The sequence below is a fragment of the Entelurus aequoreus genome, linkage group LG09 (genome assembly GCF_033978785.1).
Source record: "Entelurus aequoreus isolate RoL-2023_Sb linkage group LG09, RoL_Eaeq_v1.1, whole genome shotgun sequence".
NCBI lineage: Eukaryota > Metazoa > Chordata > Actinopteri > Syngnathiformes > Syngnathidae > Entelurus > Entelurus aequoreus.
Genome location: NC_084739.1, coordinates 26351046 through 26376215, shown reverse-complemented (window position 1 = coordinate 26376215; position 25170 = coordinate 26351046). Strand labels below are relative to the sequence as shown.

General features: G+C 38.3%; 1 protein-coding gene across 2 annotated transcripts; it reads left to right on the top strand.

Annotated features, from left to right (window-relative positions):
* Window positions 1-24979, top strand: rrbp1a (ribosome binding protein 1a). Of its 2 annotated transcripts, XM_062058461.1 has the most exons (26): window positions 1-246; window positions 4335-5429; window positions 7521-7675; window positions 7771-7893; window positions 8576-8728; window positions 8825-8943; window positions 9049-9202; window positions 9899-10037; window positions 10312-10493; window positions 10564-10598; window positions 14864-14939; window positions 15071-15108; window positions 15188-15269; window positions 15352-15386; window positions 15468-15534; window positions 15612-15701; window positions 15784-15873; window positions 16427-16516; window positions 16589-16681; window positions 16769-16819; window positions 16926-17006; window positions 17078-17161; window positions 19094-19171; window positions 20598-20696; window positions 24384-24527; window positions 24592-24979. In XM_062058461.1, the coding sequence occupies exons 2-26, from the start codon at window positions 4355-4357 to the stop codon at window positions 24628-24630; spliced, it is 3372 nt and encodes a 1123-aa protein (XP_061914445.1). In that variant the 5' UTR covers window positions 1-246; window positions 4335-4354; the 3' UTR covers window positions 24631-24979. The 2 variants fall into 2 exon arrangements, with proteins under 2 accessions (XP_061914445.1, XP_061914446.1); XM_062058462.1 differs by lacking the exon at window positions 19094-19171.
* The last annotated feature ends 191 nt before the right edge of the window (window positions 24980-25170 follow it).

The window sequence follows — 25170 nt, the reverse complement described above, 5'->3', positions numbered from 1 at the left end:
GCCTCCAGGATTAACGCTAGCTATCTGGGGCACGGGGCCAGCACGTCTAGCCAGCTCCAAGTGCCACGACTTCACAGTAGTCCAGCGATTGCCCAGCGGAGTTAGGGGAAGACATCTGGGGGGGAAAGCAACTAAGCTAGACCGCTGCAAATACCCTACAAAAGCGGTACCATCTTCACCTGAAAGCTACCTTCCATCACCCACTTTTCTTACATCCGAGCAGACATCATTCTCATCCTTAGCGAGGTAAGCGAGAATAGGAATTTCCACGTCCATAAACTAGCCAGCGACAACTAGCTTGTCAGGCTATATTCTGGTAACCCTAAAGCTGCGTACTAGTGCACACAAGCTACTTCAATATGTTTTTTTTAATTATTTTTTTGGGGTGGGGGGTGATTTTTTTCCCCTCCCCACCCGCTGTCTGTTTCGTCCACACTTTTCTGTTGACACGTCATTGTAAGAAAGTTCAAGACGCTAGCCAAGTTCATTGATTCACTGCGTTAGCCGCCGTGCTAGTCAGAAAATTAGTGATTAAAAATGTTCTAAGCCTCGTATTTTTTCCTCGAATACACAAAATTGCAGATTTTTTTTTTTAATACGCTTGCTCTTTTTGTCCTCAGTTTGTGCTGTAGTTTTAGTCTGCGAAGTAAAGTCTTCTGCGAATACCGACATTAAATTGTTATGCGGAAGTGGAGTTTATGTTGAAATTTGGATCATACATTGTCGTGGGAAAACCTCTTACCCTGCAGCTGTGCAACGTACACGTATTGACTCTACTCCACACATGCACATTTGACCCGAATGTGCTTAAGTTTGTCACATTACCGTTCATTTTTATTCAACGTTAACGTCAATTAATTCTTGCATAATTGTTCAGTTTTTTTCGGTGTGTTGGATTCAAGTACTGCTGGGAAAAAAAGAACCTCTTTAAAAGGTACACTCATCAGTCGTGAACGTGTGCAGATGTCCTGATGTGTGACGTGACAAAATGGGAGGTTGTATAATCTCGTCCCTCTTTTGACCAGTTTGCAGAGCTTTTAAATGCACACGGACGTTTTTACGAAACGCTACATTTCTTCCATTTGGTTGGCAAAAAGGGGGAAAAAAATCCATATCCACATTTGAAATTAATTAAGATTAATCTGACCTATAAGTGCTCATTCATTCAGGTATATATAGAGGATTCTGCATTGGCAGTTGTGTAAACCAACCTAAGTGTTTACCATCTTTCATAGTCTATGAAAGTTTATTCAAGAGTCAATTGAAAATGAAAAGAAGCCCTAAACAAGTTACGTAATAGAAGAGTTGGATTCTGAGCCAGTTTCTTATGTAGCCTCAAAACAAGCGTTTTTGAAAGTGCAGAACAGCGACATCCTAAGGCAACGGATAATAGTGCACATTTTCAATCTTTAAACCAGCGGTTCTCAAACTTTTTTTCACAAAGTACCACCTCAGAAGACACTTGGCACTCCAAGTACCAACTTAATGACCAACATTAAAATACAGTTGCGTAGTAGGCCCAAGCATTCATTAAAAACAACATAGAGGGGTTAGTTTATTAAGTATATGTATTATTTTGTGTCCACTGTAACATTACACCTAATTTTAACTAACACTGTGTATGAATAAATAAAAAATAAAACACTGTACTGGTACTTGCCCGTATGTGGGCTCTGTACCGAGGATGTCGTTGTGGCTTGTACAGCCCTTTGAGACACTTGTGATTTAGGGCTATATAAATAAACATTGATTGATTGATTGATACTTTAATCAAGTGTTTCTTTATCATACCACTAGATGGAGCCTGGTACCACAATCTGAGAATCTCTGCTTTAGGCACAGTTTATTAAAAGGGAGTAAATAGACATGGCAAAGATTAATGGATCTTTACATTTAAAGGGGAACTGCACTTTTTGGGGAATTTTGCCTATCCTTCACAATAATTATGAGGGACATGATGATGTATGTAATTATTTTATTTTTTGCATTCTAAATATTAAATAAATGCGATCAAAAGTCAGCTTACAATAGAGCCTATGAGAGCTGCTCTATAAAGCTCTTAAAAAAACATCCAAACACCTCCATTGAGGTTTTATATACATGATGTGATTATATATGTAATGTAGTAACAGGCACATTTATAATAACTTTTAATATTTATGTATTTAGATTTTTTTAAGCATACGCGGCACATCACCATATTTTTCGGGCTATAAGTCAGTTTTTTTCATAGTTTGGCCGGGGGTGCGACTTATACTCAGGAGCGACTTATGTGGGAAATTATTAACACATTATCGCAAAATATCAAATAATATTATTTAGCTCATTTACGTAAGAGACTTGACTTATAAGATTTCATGGGATTTAGCGATTAGGAGTGACAGATTGTTTGGTAAACGTATAGCATGTTCTATATGTTTTAGTTATTTGAATGACTCTTACCATAATATGTTACGTTAACATACCAGGCACATTCTCAGTTAGTTATTTATGTGTCATATAAGGTACACTTATTCAGCCTGTTGTTCACTATTCTTTATTTATTTTAAATTGCCTTTCAAATGTCTATTCTTGGTGTTGGGTTTTATCAAATAAAATTCCCAAAAAAATGCGACTTATATGTTTTTTTCCTTCTTTATTATGCATTTTTGGCAGGTGCAATTTATACTCCGGTGCGATTTATACTCTGAAGAATGCGGTAATTTAAAACATGCATCACATTTGCTTTTTTCCCCCCCTTAATCACTGATTACTACTCACTGCAGACTTCAAAAGAGCCAACAAAAATAATAAAACATCACGTATTGTGCAATGTCTGCTGTCATTAAGATGCTGACTGCTAGGATGTTCATATATTCCCATTCAAATGAAGAATGTTTCATAATCCTCGCGAAGAAACGGAGACGGGGGGTCCTGGGGGACCAAACGTCTTTTCGTGTCGTTTTCGCCTAAATGGCTGTCAAAGTGTAACAACTTGTCGGAATACGCCCTCATACTTCTTCTGTCCAGGTGAGATGCATGATTTATGATCTAGAATAAACAGGGAGCAAGGAAGCGAGACATACAAACATAGGGACACACGGTAGTGATCACAGCGTCGCTATAGATACTGTAGTTCGTCTGCGTTTGCGCTTATAATAACAGTATCACTAATACTTGATTAATATTCAATTCACTAAATGTAAATGGAGTATTGTTGGCGGTTTCTGAATGGTTATTTATTGGATTTTATTGGCGAAACAGAGGACCTCCCATTGGCTCTCCTGTAAGGAGTCTTTTATTTACGTTTATTTACAAGTTAGAATGCTTTTTTTTTTAAATCCATCCGTTGTCATGTCTTTGATAATGATTGTGAATGTGAGGCATAATTCCAAAAAAAGTGTAGTTCCCCTTTAATTTTACAGTATTCTTTTTTGTTAGAACTGTTTTTCCAATTGTGTTAACCTGTTAAAGTATGCATGAGTTTATTTAAACAATGGTTTCCAACCAGTAGAGAGTGAGCTGATTTTAAGTAGCTCACCTGAGGGTCAAATAACTTTTCCTTGAACTCTCAGTATTTGTCGTTCAATTCAAACATTTTGAATGACATATGACCACAAATGATCATGAATACAAGTGGAGAGTGGAGCTCCTCTTCCTAAATAAATGAGTTTCTTTGTTGCTAGTCATACAAGTACAACACAAAAAGCCTTTCTGTTGGTCAAAGTAACTCAAATAGCTCAAATTAAAAAAGCAATACACAAGAAACAAATGCATACTAAAATAAAAAGTGCATCACAGATGAACAAAATCTTTTAAATGTGAGTTGTGGATAGCATGCTCTGACAAAACCACTGCAATATCGGTAATAAAATCTCAGTCATAACTGGGCGATTGGCATTATATTCAGTGGTAATTTCTATTTAGATTGTGTTGTATCGGCCAAGAGTATGTCGTTTTATTACTCCCAATAAAGGAATAGTAGTATATAAATAGAAAAGTTGACTTTTAAAACAGTTACAACATGGTTCGTTTTGAAAAAAAAAATTTAAGGTATTTAATTCACATGTTTTTTTTGTATTATAAATATAAAACATATGTATTAAAATAAGGATTTCTGTTATTCACTGTTAAAACTTGTCTTCAGATGACAGCCATAACTGCGATGTGGTTCTCAATTAAAAGAAGTTTGACACCCCTGGTTTAGACTAGAGTATCAAAAATAGGTGTTTTTAGGGCATGTAATGAGTGCGTCTTATATTGCCGGCTTTTCACCACTCGCTATGGGTTTTGGTCTTCCTGTACCACAATTTTTTGTCTTTCCATTACATGTTAAAGTCTTTCCCTCTTTTTAGGTGAACAAAAACATTGAACAATGGATATCTACGACCCTCAGACTCTCGGGATAATGGTTTTTGGCGGATTCATGGTGATCTCTGTAATTGGGATTGCTCTTGTCTCCACCTTCTCTATGAAGGAGACCTCTTATGAAGAGGTACTGGCTAAACAGCGTAAGGAGTTAGGTAAGATACAGTCATCTCGTGTGGACAAAAAGAAGAAGGATAAAACGGCTGACAAAAAGAACCGTGCAAAGAAGAAGGATGAAAAACCCAATGGAATGATCCCAGAATCAGAAAAAACGGATGAGATTAGTGAGGCTGATCTAGTCCCTGAACCTGTTGCTGCCCCAATTGTGGCCGCTGCTCCTGTTCCTGCCCCCGAATCTGTCCCAGCTACTGAGGTGAAACCAACTGCAACCCCTGCACCCGCAGACCCACAGCCCAAAGCTGCGGAACCAACCCCAACTCTTTCTGAGCCCTCACCTGCACCTTCACCTAAAGACAAAAAAAAGAAGAAGTCTAGTCCACTTGCTGCAGCCCCTGCACCGGTCAAACTCTCAGCAGCTCCTGCTCTAGTCCAGGCCAAGAAATCTGCCCCAACCAAAGCAGTTGCCCCATCTTCTGCATCAGGTCCAGCTCCTGTTGCAGCTAAATCCTCCCCTGCCTCTACTTCAAACAAATCTGCTTCTTCCACTTCCAAGTCTTCCCCTCCTTCAACCACGTCTGCACCTGCATCGGCTAATTCTGCGCCTGCCCCAACCAAGTCTGCGCCTGCCCCAGCCAAGTCTGCGCCTGCCCCAGCCAAGTCTGCGCCTGCCCCGGCCAAGTCTGCGCCTGCCCCGGCCAAGTCTGCCCCTCCCTCTGTGAAGCCCGCCCCTCCCTCTGGGAAGACCCCCTCAGTCCCATCCAAGTCTTCTGCGGTCACAGCCAAGGCCTCAGCAGCACCAACCAAGTCTTCAGGACCTACCAAGTCTGCCCCGCTACTAGAAGCTGTCGCTAAAGATGTTCCTGTCATGGCTGTGCCACCGGTGGGATTGCAGCAGACCACCGCTCCTGCACCAAAAACCCAGGAGCCCAAGAAGAAGGCCTCTAAGAAAAAGTCAGAGACTGGTAAGTGCATTATTATTTGAATTTATCAAATTTTATTTCTCCTATTGTGAAGAATTAATTCCAAACATCATTTTCCAAAATGGTTTTGCGAAGCAAAGCAACATTTAAGTCACTCATAAGCAGTTTAGTGGTCTTGTCTACTTTAACATAGCTCTTATATAACATATCTCGAGGTTTAGGACTTGTGAGACAGGTATTTTGGGCTATGGACCGATTTGCCACAGTTCTACTGAAATGATGCAAATGTTCTCTACAGTTTGTTCAATTCTATCAGACCTCACACCTTAGCCAATGCGTGATTTTATGATGGTTAAAAATGAGAGGTAATATTTTTTTTTAAATTGTGAATCTTTGAGTACCACTTGATTAAATTTGTTTTGATTCTTGATTCTAATTCTAACGATTAGATTCAGAATCGATTCTCGATTCAAAACGATTCTCGATTCAAAATCTATACTTTTTTAATAACATCGGATGCCAGTTCTTGGATTAACAACATTTTTCCATAAAAAAGACAAACAACTCTGATCAATTTCTATATTACCTGTACTTAAAAGAAAACTGGTTTTGTTTAATAAAATGCTTCTTAAACATTTAATAAAGTCATGTACAAATAAGGCAACAAGAGAAGTATCCAACACTTCTCTTTTCTGAAGTAAATCTGTACAGCAGATAAGGGCCTCTACATTAACAATATGAATTGCCTGAGTGGCTGGATAGGACAGATTGGAAAGAAAAAACATTTTTTTTTAGATTTTTTCGAATAGATTAAGAATCGTTACAAAAAAGAATAGCAATTCATCTGAAAATTGATTTGACACTTTACCCTTATATATATATATACATATATATATATATATATATATATATATATATATATATATATATATATATATATATATTGCTCTAAGGCGCAGTTTTATTTTGATTGTTGGTTGGTACAGTAGGAAAATGATTCATATGGCCCCATTCATTGTGGTTTACCTGACACATGAAACGTGACATGCACAATATCCACTTTAGCCAGCAGACAGCAATAAATATAGAATATCTTAAAATGTGTTTTGTGGCAATTCCAACTTTGGCCACAGCATCAGTTGCTATGTAGAATGGCTCTTTCAATCATTTTCAGCAGACCGCATTGCAAATTAATTAACCCCCCACCTTCTTCTCACTTGAGATCCACCCAGGAATGGAGCCAAATGAATCCCTTCCCGACTGTATACCGTTTTAATATGATACATCACATATTATCCTTCATTGGTTAGTTTAATAGAGAGATTACATAAAACTTACACTTTTTCCTACAAAAATTTGCAAAGAGTTGGGTAAAGTCCATTTGCAATAGGGACAAATAGGGAAGTGATGAACCACATCCGACAGAACCTATTCAAGTCAGTCATCTTTATTGTCAATTTTCTTTTCTCTCTCAATCTTGTGAGCCAAATGGGAAAAATAAATTAAAATTAAAATTCAGACGTACAAAATGTACATGATAAAGTACAAAAATGTGCACTGTGCAAGAATATGTGCATTTTGAAAAAAGAAACACAACCACCATGTGCTACTAAGAAAAAGAAACATCAGGGGCAACAACAAATGTGCAGATGGCACTGTGGTTCAACAAACGCCCAACACTGCCACCACTGAAGAGTAGTGGAGCTGGATAGCTCAGCATATTCATATAATATTAAAAAAAAAAGTCAGATGAAGCTTTCAAAAGGAATGGCTTCACTGTAAGTAAAATAAAACATAATTTTTCTTAAAACTTTTAACGTTTTAGAAAAAAAGCTGTGTACACTTTTTATATCCACTCTGTATTACAGACTCATTGGACCCATGTACGTTACACTCACATTACTCAGAAATAATACTCTGTTAGAGCAGTGCTGGGTCTTTTTGGCACATGGGCGGGCAGAGCCTGTCTAAACATGGCAGCCCTGTTTTGCCAGCTAGAAAAGTCTAACAGGGCCCTAAGCAGTCAGTGAGGGTGCGGTTCTTATATCCTCAGGCTTATTTTTGCCTGGTACCACAGACTTATATCATTTATTTTCAAAGCTCAACTTTTTGTTTTGTCCTTCTCCTGTACAGTGGCAGCAGTGAATCCATCCGAGGCACCACTGCACCTGCCCTACAAGGTTTTAGTGTCCACTGTCAGCAGCATGGTGTTCAGTGAGGCAGAAGCCCACAGGCTCATCGAGATGCTGTCTGAGAAAGCTGGCATCATCCAGGATACTTGGCACAAGGTATGGAACTAGATTTGGTCTACTGTCTACTGGATGCTTGGTTGCCTAATGACGAGGGACACTTAAGCATTACTGTGCTTCATGTGCTTTTGCAGGCCACTCAGAAAGGAGACCCGGTGGCCATGTTGAAGAAACAACTAGAGGAGAAGGAAAAACAGCTGGCGGCCGAACAAGAGGACTCTTCTGCAGCAAAGAACCGTGTGAGAGATCTCACAAAGGTATAAGGGTCATCTTTTCTTTAAGGTCCAAATTCTGTATGGGTTTGGTTGGTCCAGTTGCACCTACAACAGTAACACAAATCACATCAAATATTACAAGCTGTGTGTAAAGTTAGAAAAGGTTCTAGCTGAATGGTTGTGAAAATAAATAGTAAACACAACATTTAAAAATGCATTCTGTAAAATACAAGACAAATGCATTTGTCAAAGCAGTGAGTGTTACAGTATATTGTGTATATATACACACATTGGCTTGCTTATTTTGTCCTCTAGGTGGTAGTAGAGGAATGGTAATAATTTGTCCTTGATGCTCACCTTAGTTTTGCTGAGCATAATAACATCAAGTTATGAGAGGAGACAACAATGTGTATGTACACTTCATGTGATTCTCCCTACAAAGTCTGCTGAAAGAGCTTTAAGATATTAAGTGCACAAAGTACACATCTTGCACACAAATTATGTATGCAATATCTGCATATTTGGGTCAAGTGATGTCCTGGAAATCGTAGGCTTGTGCCGTTTTGCTATAGTGTATAATGCATACTCAATTAACATGCAACATAATTTGTAGCTGGGCAAAATTATCAGGATTGAGGCGCCATAACCCTGATGGAGACTATCCATAAATTCGAAGCATTTTTGCTCATTTAAAAAGTTGTAATTAATTTTTGTCTGCTTTTAGGAGCTTTCTGCTGAGAAGTCGAAGGTGGCTAGTGTGGAGACTAGGCTGAGTTCCCAGCTAAGCAAGAGGGAGCAGGAAATGATTGCTCTGCAAGCTCGCATGCAGGCCAGCTACCAGGACCATGTAGCCCAAACACAGAAGCTCAATGCAAAAGTTAGTCTTTCAACATAATAGTGTGATTTACCATTGTAGCGTCAACATTTGTGCGTCGACTCAAGATTACAAAAAAACTTCAATACTATCTGCTAGGTTCTCGGCCTGCAGGACCAACTTGAAAAGGGTCCCAATGCCCAGCTGGCCCGTCTCCAGCAGGAGAACTCTATTCTCCGCGACGCCCTCAACCAAGCCACTAGTCAGGCTGAGAGCAAGTAAGTGCACATTAAGTACAGTGTTTACAGTCAATCCGGAGTTCCAAACTTTTGAACAAACATGTGTTGTGAAAACACCTTTCTCACACTTCATTCTGTCCCCAGACAAAATGCAGAGCTAGCCAAACTGCATCAGGAATGTGGAAAACTAACCAAGGAGCTTGGAGAGAAGAATGAAATTCTGCACACCAATGAACACATGAAGAAAAGCTTGGAGGCTAAAGTCTCTGCCACTGAGAAGCAGCTCTCCACTTCACAGGTTCGGCCTTTATTATAGTTATTTTTTTAAGGCATTTCCAAAATGTTTTTTTCTAAATTGCAACAACCCTAGACTTTTGCCTCCTGTCATCTGACTGGGTAATGTTACAGCAAGTTTAATTGCTCTAGAAGCATAGATCTCAGGCTGGGCTGGAATGCACACACACAAATGATAAAGCTAGTAGGAAACCGTGTCTCAGCAGCAGCTGGAATGTGTGCGTGTCTGAGCATCTCTCTGCTCAAGCTCACTGTATCTCTCAGCATATAAGAGCGCTAACACAATGGCAGTGTGAGGCCATATTGAACTGTGCATCCTGTTTTGTCATTCAATTAGTCACCTACTTTGGAAATGTTGCCAGTTTCTGTTTATGTGAGGCAAGTTAGTTTCGGTAATCATTAACTCCACCCCTTCTACACATTTTAGGTCTTTAAACAGGCTATTATGCAGTGATTTATACTTTTAGTCAACACTTAGTATGCTGGCATACTAATACATGTCCATTAATGTGTCGTGTCAAAGCTCATTCAGTAATGTTTTTTTTATTTTGGATTTGAGCAATTATGCAATTCACAACAAAGTGGTAGGCACAGGAAAAGTCTCCAAATTAAGTGCTTGAGTTTGAATCCAGGAAGGACGTATTGAATATTAACTGCCTTCTGCTGTTGCACCATTTTAAATTGTTTGTATTATTGGCAGGCCAGTCATGCAGAGAGCGAGCAAGTGTTGCAGAGGAAACTAGAGGAGGTGTGTGAGGAGATGAGAACAACACAGACTCTAAACATCAACCTGCAAGACTCTTTGAAAAAAGCCCAGCAGGACAGCAGCACACTCTCAGGTTAGATTAGAAATCGAATGAATGGAGAATGAACAGTGCGGTTGTTGTATTTTTTACTTGTTGGTCTTGTCATATTTTATCATGTCGTAGCCACTTTATTTACTCAACTACAATGAGTACTCGTTGTCTGCAATGGTTAAATCCGGAGGCTACATTAGCGTTTATTTGATCAAGTGGATGGCATATCTATGTGAGTGGAAGCCACCATTCGACAAATTATGGTAAATTATGTTTTTAGGAGCTGTTTATTGATGAGCCGACTTTCTCCATGCAGAATTTCAGGTACAAATTGGCCACCTGGAGACGGAGGTCAAGGAGCGCTCTGCTCAGGTGGACGCTCTCAATGCTCAGCTGCAGGAATCGCAAGTTGAGAAACAACAGCTTGTGCAGCAGTTGACATCCATCAACTCGTTACTGGAGGCCAGTCAGAATAAAAAAGAGCAGGATCATGACCAGGTGAGAGTTTGATTTATTTACTGTGACTCTATTCATTTATTTTCATGATTTTTTTTTTTTTACTCCACAGGCAAATGCTACAGAACTACAACAGTTAAAGCTCAGGTACATGTTTGTTTCCTATTTTATAACTGGTGTTGATGTATTCAGTGCAGTGATTCCCAAACTGTGGTACAGGTACCACTAGTGATACGCGGGCTCCATCTAGTGGTATGCCGACGAATCACTTGATGAAAGTACAGTGTTTTATTTTTGTATATTCAAACACAGTGTTACTATTAAAACTAGGGATGTCCGATAATATCGGCCTGCCGATATTATCGGCCGATAAATGCGTTAAAATGTAATATCGGAAATTATCGGTATCTGTTTTTTTATTATCTGTATCGGTTTTTATTTTATTTTTATTTATTTTTTTATTAAATCAACATAAAAAACACAAGATACACTTACAATTAGTGCACCAACCCAAAAAACCTCCCTCCCCCCATTTCTTTCTGTTATCAATATTCTGGTTCCTACATTATATATCAATATATATCAATACAGTCTGCAAGGGATACAGTCTGTAAGCACACATGATTGTGCGTGCTGCTGGTCCACTAATAGTACTAACCTTTAACAGTTAATTTTACTCATTTTCATTAATTACTAGTTTCTATGTAACTGTTTTTATATTGTTTTACTTTCTTTTTTATTCAAGAAAATGTTTTTAATTGAGTTATCTTATTTATTTATTTTTTTTAAAAAGTACATTATCTTCACCATACATGGTTGTCCAAATTAGGCATAATAATGTGTTAATTCCACGACTGCATATATCGGTTGATATCGGTATCGGTAATTAAAGAGTTGGACAATATCGGATATCGGCAAAAAGCCATTATCGGACATCCCTAATTAAAACTGTGTGTAATGTTACAGTGGCCAAAAATATTAAATTTACTTGTTAAATAAATTATCTGTTTTTAATGAATACTTAGGCCCACTACGCTACTGTATTATTTTGTTGGTCATTGTGGTGGTACTTGGATGGCCAAGTGTTTTGAGATGGTAGTTGGTGAAAAAAGTTTGAGAACCACTGATTTAGTGCATTGAATGCATACAATCAAGCCCATAAATATTCAAACTCCAGCCAAATTAGTGTTTTTTTAATTTGGTGAATATTTATACATGTATCTCAGGTAAAAAATACACAAAAAAGTGGTAGACTAAAACGTTGCGAGAAAATGTATCAGTTGAAAGTAAAGTGGAACCTCCATTTACAAACTTAATTGATTCTTGAACAGAGTTTCGTTAATAGAAAAGTTAATACATTGAAGAAAATGTTTCCATAAGAAACAATGTAAATGTGAATAATGGGTTCCAGTCGCAACAAAAGTCCATATTTGGATTAAGTATCTATTTAAAGAGGAACTGCATCTTTTTTTAAAAATGTTGCCTACAATCCTCATGTAAGAGAACGCATTTGTTTTTCTTTTCTTTTTTAATGTATTTTAAATAGTAAATAAACACGATCATAAGTCCACTTATAATGAAGCCTATGTGAGTTGCTCTATTCTGCCTATAAAATCCACTAAAAACATCCAAACACCTGTATTAAGGTTTTATATATACACTGTAAGTGTATATGTAATGTAGTAACTCCATCATTTGACGCCTCAGAATGTAGTGGACTTTGCGCTCCCTCGCCTGTATAATTTAAAATGTAAAGACAATAAATTTGCAACACAACAAGCGAAAGAAAAAATATAAGCTATTTAAATAATGACCCTGAGAAAATAACTGAAACTTGTTAATGTAGTGCACTTTACCATTGGTTGCTAGGAACCATCATGCAAGCTTCATATTTATCATTTTGGGGTTTTTCTTTCACTGATCTCAACTTTTACTGTAATTGAGAGAAACTAAAATCGTTTACCGGTAATAAATTATAACCATTTCTCTGAGACAATTTTTGACCGGATGTGACATATACCGTTACTGCTGTGAAGCCGAAAGATTTGGTGCATAAAAAGGAGCTCTTGCCGATGGTCGCATGGAAACTAGACTCCTCTAGACGAAGCTGACAACAAAGAAATGCCTTTCAAGTTTCTGCTTTGCTTGCACTACGTGTTACAAGGCCCTCGTCTTACAATCCTTTACTACAGTGGTCCCCAACCTTTTTGTAACTGCGGACCGGTCAACGCTTGAAAATTTGTCCCACGGACCAGAGGGGACGGGACATTTTTTTAAATTAAAAAAAAAAAAATTGTCATAAAAAAGTGAGTATAAATGGGGAAGGGAGGTTTTTTGGGTTGGTGCACTAATTGTAAGTGTATCTTGTGTTTTTTATGTTGATTTAATTTTTAAAAAAATTATTTAAAAAATCGAAATTTTCGATCCACGGACCGGTACCGATGAAAAGGTAGCGGTGCTGCTGCTGACTGCTGCTGTTGTACACCTAATTTGCTGTCACTTAGAAAAAGCTTGACAGTTGACACCTCGGCTAGTTTTGATAAAACTGTTTTCTTCTCACCTTCTTCTCTTCTGGGCTTTATAAATTAAACTCTCAAAACCGCACCAATAAGTGTTTCGGAACGTATCCAAAGTAACATGGAATAGTTCACAGCATGGGAAGCAGGGGGAGCTGTTGAAACAATCATGATTGAGTGAGCATTATGGTGTTTGTTTAAGCCCACAAATTAAGACAAAAATAAATGTGTTTTACATACAATACTTCTTTATAAATCATATTTATGAGACGTTTGAGGGCCCCAGGGAACTGCCTGTGTTTGCCTAATGGTAAATTTGCCCGTGACTACAGTCTTTCACAAATAATTACTCACCTGCTCTAAAGACTTTTAATATTATATTGACATTTTATTGTTAATTTAAAAGAAAACTTCCCTTATAAGTGTGCAGAGTGTGTTTCATTAGACATTCATTTGTATTTACGTATACCGGTAGTTTTTTATTTGTAGATTTTGCAAATTGGCGCCCCTGCCAGCAGATTGCACCCTAGGCAGCTGCCTGTGCCGCCTGTCGGCTAACAGGCACATTTATAATAAAATTTAATATATATATAAATATATATATATTTTTATATTAAGCAGACAGCGCATTAATTTCAAAAACGCATCACGTTAGCTATTTTTTTTCCCCCAACATCAACTTCCTGAATGTTTCAAACCACACACTGCTTGTCCATTGCTTTCTTTGGACTCATATTGAGCTAGCAAAACTAATAATAATGGATTAGATTTATATAGAGCTTTTCTATACACTCGACATTAAAAGCGTACACAGAGAAGTGAGAACCCATCATACATTCACTCCACGTGCACACCTGGTAAGCGACATTTTGTAGCCACAGCTGCCCTGGGGGAGACTGACGGGAGTATGGCTGCCAGTTTGTGTCTACGGCCCCTCCGACCACCACACATTCATACACACACTGGGAGCGAGGGTGAAATGTCTTGCCCAAGGACACAACGGCAGTGACTTGGATGGCAGAGGCAGGGATCGAACCTTCAAATTGCTGGCACTGGCGCTCTATCCACCGCGCCACGTCGTCCCAAACTACAAAAATGTTGTAAAAAGGCTATAGAAAAAAAACAACATTCTGCACTGAGCACAGTAGCCAAATACAGCACTGTATTGCTGACTGAACTAGCCCTGGAGGGAGACCAAACTGCCAAAAATGGCTGCGAGGCACAAAATAGGTGGATGAAACGTTTGTACACTGTGACGAGTTTCGTGCACCGCAGCATATTTTTATTCAGTTTGTGATTCGTAAATTGAAAGTTTCGTACAAGGAAGTACTCCGCTGCATCCGGCCTTCTGCCCGGATGCAGCTGAGATAGGCTCCAGCCGCGACCCCGAAGGGAATAAGCGGTAGAAAATGGATGGATGGATGGATACAAGGAAGTGTTTGTTAATCGAGGTTCCACTGTTTTTAGTATTAAATTATTCTAGAGTGGAATAGTCTGGATTAAGCTACATTTTTGCAAGATATATTAGATTAGTGCAAAAGATAGTATTTCTTCAAAATTGCCCAAAAAGATTTTCTAAATATTTGTCATTAATATATCTAACACAACTTCTTACGGTCGTTTGCTACTGTCTTGTGTCCTTATCAAGCAAAACACAAGTCAACGAATACAAATGACCAATTTATGATCAAGTGTTTGTTTTAGAAGTATTAGATCAATAATTTTAAGAATGGACTTAATATTGCTAATATTAATATTGAATTTAGGAGTCAGAATCATTTATTTCTCGGGGCTGAAATGTATTTTGAAAAAAGGACATACTTGTCAATGTAACCATGTTTTATAAAACTTGGATGAGACTTTTCCCCAAATACTAACTCTATATGCCATGTGCAGTCTTCAGGAAAGGGACAGCCAGTTGAACACGCTCCACGACGAGCTGAAGCAATTGCTAATGAAAAAGGAGGCTGCTGTAAGTGTTTCGGATATACTGTGATTTTTTATCAATAATGTACTTTTTGATGATTCGAGGAACAGTTTTTATTTATTTATCAAAACCATTAAATTATGAATGGCCTTGCTAATTACAAATCTGTTATTCAGGAGAACACGATTTCTGAGTTGGAGCAGCGGAATAAGAGGTATGTTTCGTCTGGACTTGTGCTTGCTTCACCTTTTTAATATGTGCTGATTGTTTAGACATGATCTCGATCTCTTTAGTGAGGATTCCAGCCTTATCGCCTCGCTTCAAGACGAACTTAGAAACCTCAAGGAAGAGACCGTACAACTTAAGAACACAGCAGTAAGCACACGTCAATACTGTACCTTCCCCGCTAGACAGGAAATAATCACATTGGCCTATGTGCATGCCCTTTCTGTTTCAGCAATCAAATGGCTCCATAGAGCAAATAAAGAGCAGGTGATTGACTTCAGCACAAAAATCTCAGTCACACATTAATAGGTCAGGAATTTTGATTTGAATGTTTTTGTTTGTTTGCAGTCTGACAGAGAAGGAGGTCCTCGTTGTGTCACTACAAGAGCAGCTGAGGGAAGCCAAACAAAATGAAGTGAATATGACGGGAACACCTTGCATTAGAACACTTGGCATTCTATCTCTCTGCTGATTGTGTTTTTTTATTTGTAGGCTATTACAGCCCAGCTAGCAGCTTTTCAAAGTGAAACCAAAGAATCTCTGCAAAAACTCTTCCCACTTGTACCCTTAGAGACCGAACAGGTAGATGAAGCTGATGCCACAATAGCCGTTTTAATTCTGGTTATAAATGTATTTATTTATTTATATTTTTATGTCCTTGTAGCCAAATTGGTTACAAGCCTTTACGCAGAAAGCTCAAGAGGTTCTCAGCCAGCAGCAGAGCCAAGAATCTCATTCAAGTCAAACATCACCAGTAAGCTGCAATCTTGTGAAGTTCTTATTACTATAGACCAGGGGTCGGCGACTTGTACTATTAAAAGAGCCATTTTCCCCCTTTTCCACATAAGAAAGATGGTCTGGAGTTTGCATAGGCAACTGATTTTGATTATATTATGTTTTACTAACAGATGTAAGTCAAGGTGACTAGCAGATCTTAAGTATTTATTTTTGATAACCCTCAAAAAATGTTTTATGATCAGATAGTGTAGAACATATGCAGTTGCATGCAGTACATTTTTCTGTCAAAATTGTACTGCATGCAAAACTGCACACTAGAAAGTGTTGATTTGGCATGAAGTGACGGGGCGGGCCACATTGAATGACGTGACGGGGCCACATGAAATGACATTGACACCTGTGCTTTACACATCCAAAGCCTGACAAACAGTCGGAATCGATGAAATTATTTTTCACAAATGCACTCGGTATTGAAAAAAATTTGTCTGTGAAAAATCCATCAGAGCCGCGGTTTGTCGACCCCTACCATAGACTATATTTGATTAATTTTATGTTATGAATTGTTTCAGGAGTTGCTTGAAAAGATGAAGGAAGCTGATGAGACCCGCAACTCCCTGCAAGCTGATTGTGAACAGTACAGGACAGTTTTGGCTGAAACGGTAGAAGAATGATTATATTTTGTGATTAAAGAGTGGAACTTTTTTGTCTCAACCAAGCCCCCTTTTCTTCAGGAAGGAATGCTGAAGCATCTGCAAAAGAGTGTAGAAGAGGAGGAGCTGGTGTGGAAGTCAAAGATGGCTAGCTCAGAGGAGCAGCTGAGAGCAGTAAGCAAAGTTTACCTGTAATCTCCTTAGTCCCCCATGGGACCCGTACTGATACTCTTTACTGTATCATTACTTCCATGCGACCAGGCTTTGGAAAAGGTCCACATGATGGAGTCAGAAAAACAAAGTATAGAGCAGGTTAGGACCCCCCCCCCCCCCCCCCCCCCCCTTTTTTTTTTTTTTTTAGAGTACATATAATGTTTATCTGATCATCATTCAGAGGAAACCCGCTTATCTCTTGCAGCTGAAAGAGCAGATGCTGCTTCTGGAAGCACAGCTGGAGAAGCAGTCAGACAACCATTGCATCGCCGAGGAGATGGAACAGGTAGATTTTCTAAAAAAAGATGTTCGCAGAAGCTTCATACATTTAACATGTGACGTGTCCTGTGTGTTCAGTTAAAGCTGCAGCTGTCTGTGACTCAGAGCCAGCTGGGCTTGGCCCACAAGGAGGCCCAGGCGCACAAGGAGGAGCTTTTAAAGGTGATTTGTTGTACTTTGGCAAATGCCAGCACATTTGTGTTTCATGTAGGATGTGTTCACACTCATGGTTTGGTTCTCTGGTTTGAATTAAAGCAGAGAAGTATACATGGTATGTTTTGCATTACACTTTAACATCAAATTGGGCAAGTAAAAAGGGAAGTTGCAACCTGATTGGGCAGCTTGTTTGATGTATATTTTCAACACAAACTAAACAACTACAAAAACTTATGTCAAATTATCACATTAGCTGTAATTCATTGATTACATTTGTTCTGTTTTTTAATCACAGTTCACATGCTTGACTGAGATTCACATGCTTGACTGAGAGCAACAACATTATCGCAATGTGGCACAAAGATAATGTGAAGCCATTGCAAATAAAAAAACCTCACTGTCACAAGACTGATGTTAGCAGCTTAAAATAGTGTGAATTTTTATATAACAAATACTGTAAAATATTCATAATAAACATATATAAACCATCAACACACTTCTGATACTTCCAAGTTCTAATGATGTATTGTTTTTAGGGTAGAGTAGACAGTTTTTTTAATTTTTCACACGTAACGTGCAACCATCCATTACAGAAGTTTTGGATAAATGGCGTCAATTCCGAGTGTGTTTTAAACTAACCAATATTAATATTTCTCACACATTTAAGAATCAATACAGCGATATATTACGTGTACAATGTACATGTACATTATATTTTAAAATCAATATGGGGATATATTACATGCCCAATGATGTGTACATTATATTTATAATAGGAGCCTTACATGAAAGAGAATGTTGTTTTAATCCCCCATGTGTGTCAGAAGGCGCATGCCTGCCTCGTCTGCCATTGGACGAAATTAAAACAAAGCTCGTAATTCAATAAGTTCATGTTCTTATCATTGAATGTTTAAAAAAGAGACAATGTTGCACATTTATGTATAAATACAAAACATACAGTATGTCAGGAAAGCCAATCAAAACCAAACTCTGATCTGTTTTGCAAAGTTCAACATGTAATTTTGACCAATATAAGCAATTATAGGTTAAATATGTTCTCTTAAACCACTATTTTACATATGCTAGCACTGATTGATGGCTCTGTTTTATTTACTTTATATTATCTGAAGCAGAGAAAAAAGCTAAAATTTCAACATTCAAAACTTACAGCTCAGAAAAGTGTTTTTTGTTGTGTAAACTTGAGCATTTTATAAGGAGCTGATTGTTTTATTTGAGTAAAAACAGAATGCTTCTTTTCAAGTCTGTAAATTACTTTAGGAGGATTTTTTTGTTTTGTTTAAATACCCATCTTAAAAATAATGTAATTTAAATGAAAATACTTCAAGTTAAGAGCTTTTTATTGGCATTTTTTTTAGGTTACATTAAAAAAGAGATTAAGTAGAGCAGTGATTGTCAACTTGTGGTAAGCTTACCAATAGTGGTATGCGGGCTCCATCTTGTGATACGCCAAAGAATCACTTCAATAAATATTTAAACACAGTGTTTTTGTTCTAACTGTGTGTAATGTTACAGTAGCAATAAATATTAAATGGACTTGTTTAATAAAAGCTCTGACTTGTTTTTAATGAATATTTAGGCCTACTATGCTATAGTATTTTAATGTTTGTCATTATGGTAGCACTTGAGAGCAACGTGTTTTTTGAGATAGTACTTGGTGAAAAAAGTTTGAGAACCACTGAATTAGAATATTTAATTACAAATCATTATTTTTTTTAAAAAAGCACTGAATTTTTACCAACTCGGATATCACAAAAAAAAAATGTACCAGTGAACCAGAGTTCTAACCAAACCCGTCCAGTGTGAACACACCCTTCTAGATGTCCCTCCTTAATGCGGACAAGAAGCTCGCCGGAGTGCCGGTGGCGTTTGCGGCTGGAAGTGATGTATTCAGTGACGAGCAACGGCTTCCTATTTCAGGTCAAAGAGCAACTGAGCCCAATCACCATGAGTGGTCAGCGAGAACAGAATGGCCCCACTGAGGCTCACCCCAGTCAGGTCAGGGTGCGAGAGTCACAGGGCACCCTTGTGGCACCAGGCACAGTACTGTGTACTGGACATTCATTCACTCTCCCTTCTTCTTCCAGCTCTACTTTTTGTTCAGTCGAGTAGCAAAAAATAATATGTTTGAACATGGATGCACATCTAGATCATGGCCGTAACTACCATTGAGGACACCGAGGTCATGTCCTCTGTATTTTTATTTTTTTAAAGAAAATGATATAACTGACAGCAAATATACTTTGTGTGGGACATTGTGTGCCCTGTGGTAGATCATCCTATAGCAATATACGTTTTTTGGTCATGCACAGCTAAACCCGATACAACTCCAGACAATATTGTTACACAATTAAGTCCACTTTTACTTTAAACATCATCTGATCTGAAATGTGCCGTCAACATAATGTTAACATGAAATTATGCTGATGTCTCTGCAATGTTGGTGTTACCTGAATGGGATTCGCTGTTGGTATAATACTGTCATGTCAGTCAGGTGCCGCCCCGCCCCATACGCAGAACACGCCTTGTGCGTAGAGCTTCGCTATCCGTATAAGGTCGGGTGGGGGGCGTTTTGTGTGAAGAAGCGCGTGTCAAATGTAAATTATTGAATGACAAGGTGCTTCATATGAAATTTTACCCCAAATGTATTCCCAGACACGTCATCCGCTGTCACTGATTAGAATATTAAGATACATTTCTCCCATTACTTCCGGTAGCCCTTGTGGCGTGCCTGACAAGGACATGTACTGCAAAGCAGAAGGTCGGGAGTTCCCGTATTTATGTTTTAATGATGTTGAAACTGCTTAATACGTTTAACTTCAGCATAGTAATTAAAAAAGTGTATTGTTCATTGTGCTGCTCAAGGTAATATTATTTTTAATGGTACTGGGAAAACCCGTGATTTCAGCCTTTCAAAGCTCCTCTTGGACCACCGTTTTTTTGACCTCTGTATTTGTCAAATCCTGGTTACGGCCCTGATCCAGATGACTCACTAACGAAGTATGGTTTTCAGTCGGCCTAGTACATCTGCGACACAGTAGTTCTTGACGCTAACCATATGAGCTCAAAACTAACCACAGCTCTTTCTCAACCCTCCTTTTTTTCCGCATGCTATCGCTTCCCCCTCTTCTCCTTTGTTGAAATGACTGGGAACATCATCCGAGCTGTTTAACATGAGCCTTTCGCTCGAAGTCAGAACTAACCGGTCGAGCAGCTTTGGTGTGCGGACGTGTGGTGCTGGTTCGGCACAAGAATGTTTGCTGACTAACACACAGACGCCTGTATTGTAGGTGTCTTTATTTATAGTCGCTTCGTGTGTCACCAGGTTCTGTCCCAGTTAAACCAGAAGTAACAAAAAAATGACTCCAGTAGCTGCAGCGACGACATGCGCTAACCTAACATCTGTTGTGGCGATTCCTTGCAGGCCCAGGCGACTATCACAGAACTTCAGGCTCAGCTAGATCTACTTAAGGTTTCTGCGGAGTCGCCAGAGGGCAACACAGAAGATGTCGTCCAGCTCAAGGTGTGGTCATAATCTCAAATACATCATCCAAACAATGTAATAGTCTTTAGAACAGGGGTGTCCAAAGTGCGGCCCGGGGGCCATTTGCGGCCCCCAGCTAATTGTTTACCAGCCCGCCACACATTCTGGAAATGCTATTGCAAAAATAAAAATGAATAAGGTGAAATCTAACGAGAAAAGTTGCAATGTTGACACAAAGCTGCTATGCAGGCTGTTTTTTTTTCTTTTGTCTTTCTTTCTTTTTCTCTTTTTGCCATTGCTCCAAAAAAAAAAATTATGACAAAAAATCCATGTTATAATTAATTATTTTTAAGGCTCCAATTACTTCAAATATTTCCCTTTAAAATATTTTATGTGGTAAATATTGCATATATTGTGTAGTTGCCATATAAAAACATCAACGTTTTATTTGACAAAAGAGCATAAGACAAACAAAATAATAGTTAAAACGTAAAATTGACAGATATATCTGAAGTTGATCTCGTAACTTAAGTGTTGAAAGTCAAAAAAACCTAATAAAAACGTATCACTTTATGAGTGGGGCACCTTTTAGATCCCAAATATATTTAGTGGTATTTTATTTGTCTTTTCACTGTGATTACTCAAAAATATTAAAGAATTACTATCAATGCATTATTGATCTTTTAGGGCTCTAATTACTAAGTACTGCATATTTCAGTTTTACTATAAATAACAAAGTTGTTTTTGACATAAAAGCCATAAAACCTTTTTTTTATTAATTTATATCAACTTGAAGTTGATATAGAGATTTACTGTAAATAAAAAATAATAATAATAATTTGACTTATTTTTAACAATTTAATGACTAAGACCCTTTATGGTCCCGGGACCCCTAAAGGTAAAATAAATAAACATCCATATATTTTGTTAGGGTTTAAAAATGAAAAATATCAAATTGGCCCCCACATGCTTTAATTTTTCCGTGTGTGGCCCTCAGTGGAAAAAGTTTGGACACCCCTGCTTTAGAACATCTAGTATTGTTGATCTCACAGTACCATATATCCCAACAATTAACCCTCACTGGACAAAGGCTGACTTGTTTGTTCTTCATTTTGTTTTACATTTTGTTACTCCATTATACATGATTTGTCATTGGAGTCAAAAGTCAATGTCCAATTCTTTCACAGGTGTACAACAATACCTCAAAGCCAGACAGGACATAAAAGTCCTTCCTTTTTCAAAGGGGGCATAAAAACATTTTGGTTCATAATTGTTTTAAAGTTAAAGTACCAATGATAGTCACACACACACTAAGTGTGGTGAAATTAACCTCCGCATTTGTTCACCCCCTGGGAGGTGATTGATTGATTGATTGAGACTTTTATTAGTAGATTGCACAGTACAGTAAATATTCCGTACAATTGACCACTAAGTGGTAACACCCGAATAAGTTTTTCAACTTGTTTAAGTCGGGGTCCACGTTAATCAATTCATGGTAAGGTGAGGGGAGCAGTGAGCAGCAGATACTTTCTTTGCTCATATTCATCAACCAACTTAAGCCCTAAACAAAAATACCAAACATGTAATGATTGTATTTGATTGGGACATCCTCAAATGTCAAAATTTTAATTAGTAAACATTAGCACAACATGAGTTATTTTATTAATTTAAACCTGTGATCTGATCAAAAGACATTAAAAAGGATCAAAACTAAAAATATATCTATTAGAAAATGTATTAGGTTTATTGAGAAATTTGAGCAAAAAAATAGGAATTCAAAGGTTTTTACGCCCTTGGAAAACTTAAGGAACTTTATCTCCTGTTTGGCTTTGTTCACGCCTGTCTCTGGCTATCATACACTGTAACCCTGCACTTGTCCAACATTTATAGATAAGATGTATCGCAAACAACGCAACAGTAAGGAGTAGAGGAGGACACAAACGTTAGCAACACGAGCATAGCTTTGTGAGCTACATTGCTAACATTACCGAAGCCAGATTTGAACAGCAACATCATGCTAGGTTAACTTGTTTGTGGAAGAATAACAAAATAATCCAAAACAGTTGCTACGTCTGGAAATGACTGCCAGATATAGTTGGTACACGATTATACACTACCGTTCAAAAGTTTGGGGTCACATTGAAATGTCCTTATTTTTGAAGGAAAAGCACTGTACTTTTCAATTAAGATAACTTTAAACTAGTCGTAACTTTAAAGAAATACACTCTATACATTGCTAATGTGGTAAATGACTATTCTAGCTGCAAATGTCTGGTTTTTGGTGCAATATCTACATAGGTGTATAGAGGCCCATTTCCAGCAACTATCACTCCAGTGTTCTAATGGTACAATGTGTTTGCTCATTGGCTCAGAAGGCTAATTGATGATTAGAAAACCCTTGTGCAATCATGTTCACACATCTGAAAACAGTTTAGCTCGTTACAGAAGCTACAAAACTGACCTTCCTTTGAGCAGATTGAGTTTCTGGAGCATCACATTTGTGGGGTCAATTAAACGCTCAAAATGGCCAGAAAAAGAGAACTTTCATCTGAAACTCGACAGTCTATTCTTGTTCTTAGAAATGAAGGCTATTCCACAAAATTGTTTGGGTGACCCCAAACTTTTGAACGGTAGTGTAGATGTGTAGCAAAGCCTGTTTTTCTATCCCCCTCAAAGTGTTGATTGTAAGTTGTCCATAGTGAAGTGTAATACATACAAGGGGAACCTCAATTTACAAACCACAGACCAAATAAAAACGTTTTGTTGTATGAACCTCGTCTTTGTGTACGAATGTTTCATCAGCTGATTGTGTGCCTTGCACAGCAGCCATTTTGTCCCCGGCAGCACATCCATTGTGAGCGGACTGATCACTACTCATTCAGCCAGCAGAGCAGTGTTGTTAGCTCCTGTGCTAATTGCTACTTTGTGTACTTTTTAAGTGTTTTTAGCCTTTTTTCTAGTTTTGCTAGCTCAATATGAGTCCAAAGAAAGCAATGGACACGCAATGTGTGGCTTGAAACATACAGGTAGCATCCACAGCGTTGTCGACACTGAACCTCGCCCCCTTCACTCCTAGTTTTTATTTTTTTTATTTCTAATCATTGTAGCAACCTGGCTGTTACAAGTCAGAGATTTGTGATTTCAAAGCGAGTGCACCACAGTACTAGTGACAGTGTGATTGCATGTCTGCTTGTGTGATGACTGTATTTTGCTGATAGTATATATTTGTACCATGAATTGATTAACGTGGACCCCGACTTAAACAAGTTGGAAAACTTATTCGGGTGTTACCATTTAGTGGTCAATTGTACGGAATATGTACTGTACTGTGCAATCTACTAATAAAAATTTCAATCAATCAATCAGAGCGGCTGCAAATGACCGTTCAGCTAGTTGTTGTTTTGACTTTATTAAATAGAAAGTGGTTATGTTTGTTTGATATACTGTAGTGTTTAGTGCTTTATATTGTGTTCAAAGTGTAAATACTTTTACCAAAATATGGATGTTGTTGGAACCGGAACTTTTTTTTTTAATCTACATTGTTTTTTATTGAGAAATGTGCTAGTTCCGAACCACGTTCAAGAACCAATTAAGTTTGTGAATAGAGGTTCCAATGTATGTGCTTAGCTGATCGGTCCGAGGGATGGGCTCCGGCTCACCCGCGACCCTGAACCGATTTGCGCGTTTACAAAATGAATGATATACGTTTCCCTTTTATGTCTTCAGGAGCGGTTGGAGAAAGAGAAGAAGTTGTCCAAAGATCTTGGCCAGGCAGCCACCAAACTCCAGCAACTTCTCAAAGCGACTCAGGAGCAGCTGACCAAAGAGAGGGAGACGGTGAAAACACTACAGGAGCACCAGGATGACAAGGTAGCACACGTTTGTACACAGCAAGACTCCGCTCCGTTTGCCTCACCTGATCTTATCTGTTCAGGGAGAGCTTGTGGGCTTGAAGGAGGGAACGTCCGTCTGACAGGAAGTTCACCGCGTTTGGACACCAAAACCAAATATGCCTTACAGTTATCATAGTTATGCATTCCAAAACTTTTCTTTCTTTCTTGTACTGTAGTTAATTGCATTTGTTTTGCAACGCTAATAATCAAATGTTGGATATGAACATTTTATGGTAAGATTAGTGGAGGTAATCCTGCTGCAATCTTGACTGAAACCCGCATTCCATCAACAATTCTGGCTATGTCAGATGTTTATGCCCCCCTTCGCCTTATAACCCAAACATTTCCTCATGGTTCAGTGTTAAAAGGGAAACCGATTGTACGTCAAACGTACATCAACTTGTGCAATTACTTTGTATGTTTTTTTAATGTGGTTGATTGATGGGAACACTTTACAGTGACACTACAAGGCCTTTGGGCTTCCCTCCATAGCGGGACAGCAGCTCGCATTTGAGTTTGTATGAATGAATAAACTACAGTGTAACTACATCACAAGTCTGGCTCTTTTCTTCTGACACTTCAAACAAAAATGCCATACACAGAAAGCCACACCTAACACT

What these genes read in the sequence shown, in the direction of transcription:
- rrbp1a (XM_062058461.1), top strand. Translation starts at nt 4,355, where the DNA reads ATGGATATCTACGACCCTCAGACTCTCGGGATAATGGTTTTTGGCGGA. An exon ending in TAAGAAAAAGTCAGAGACTG is followed by an intron (nt 5,430 to 7,520) that starts GTAAGTGCATTA and finishes TCTCCTGTACAG; the next exon opens with TGGCAGCAGTGAATCCATCC. An exon ending in AAGAGCAGGATCATGACCAG is followed by an intron (nt 10,494 to 10,563) that starts GTGAGAGTTTGA and finishes TTTACTCCACAG; the next exon opens with GCAAATGCTACAGAACTACA.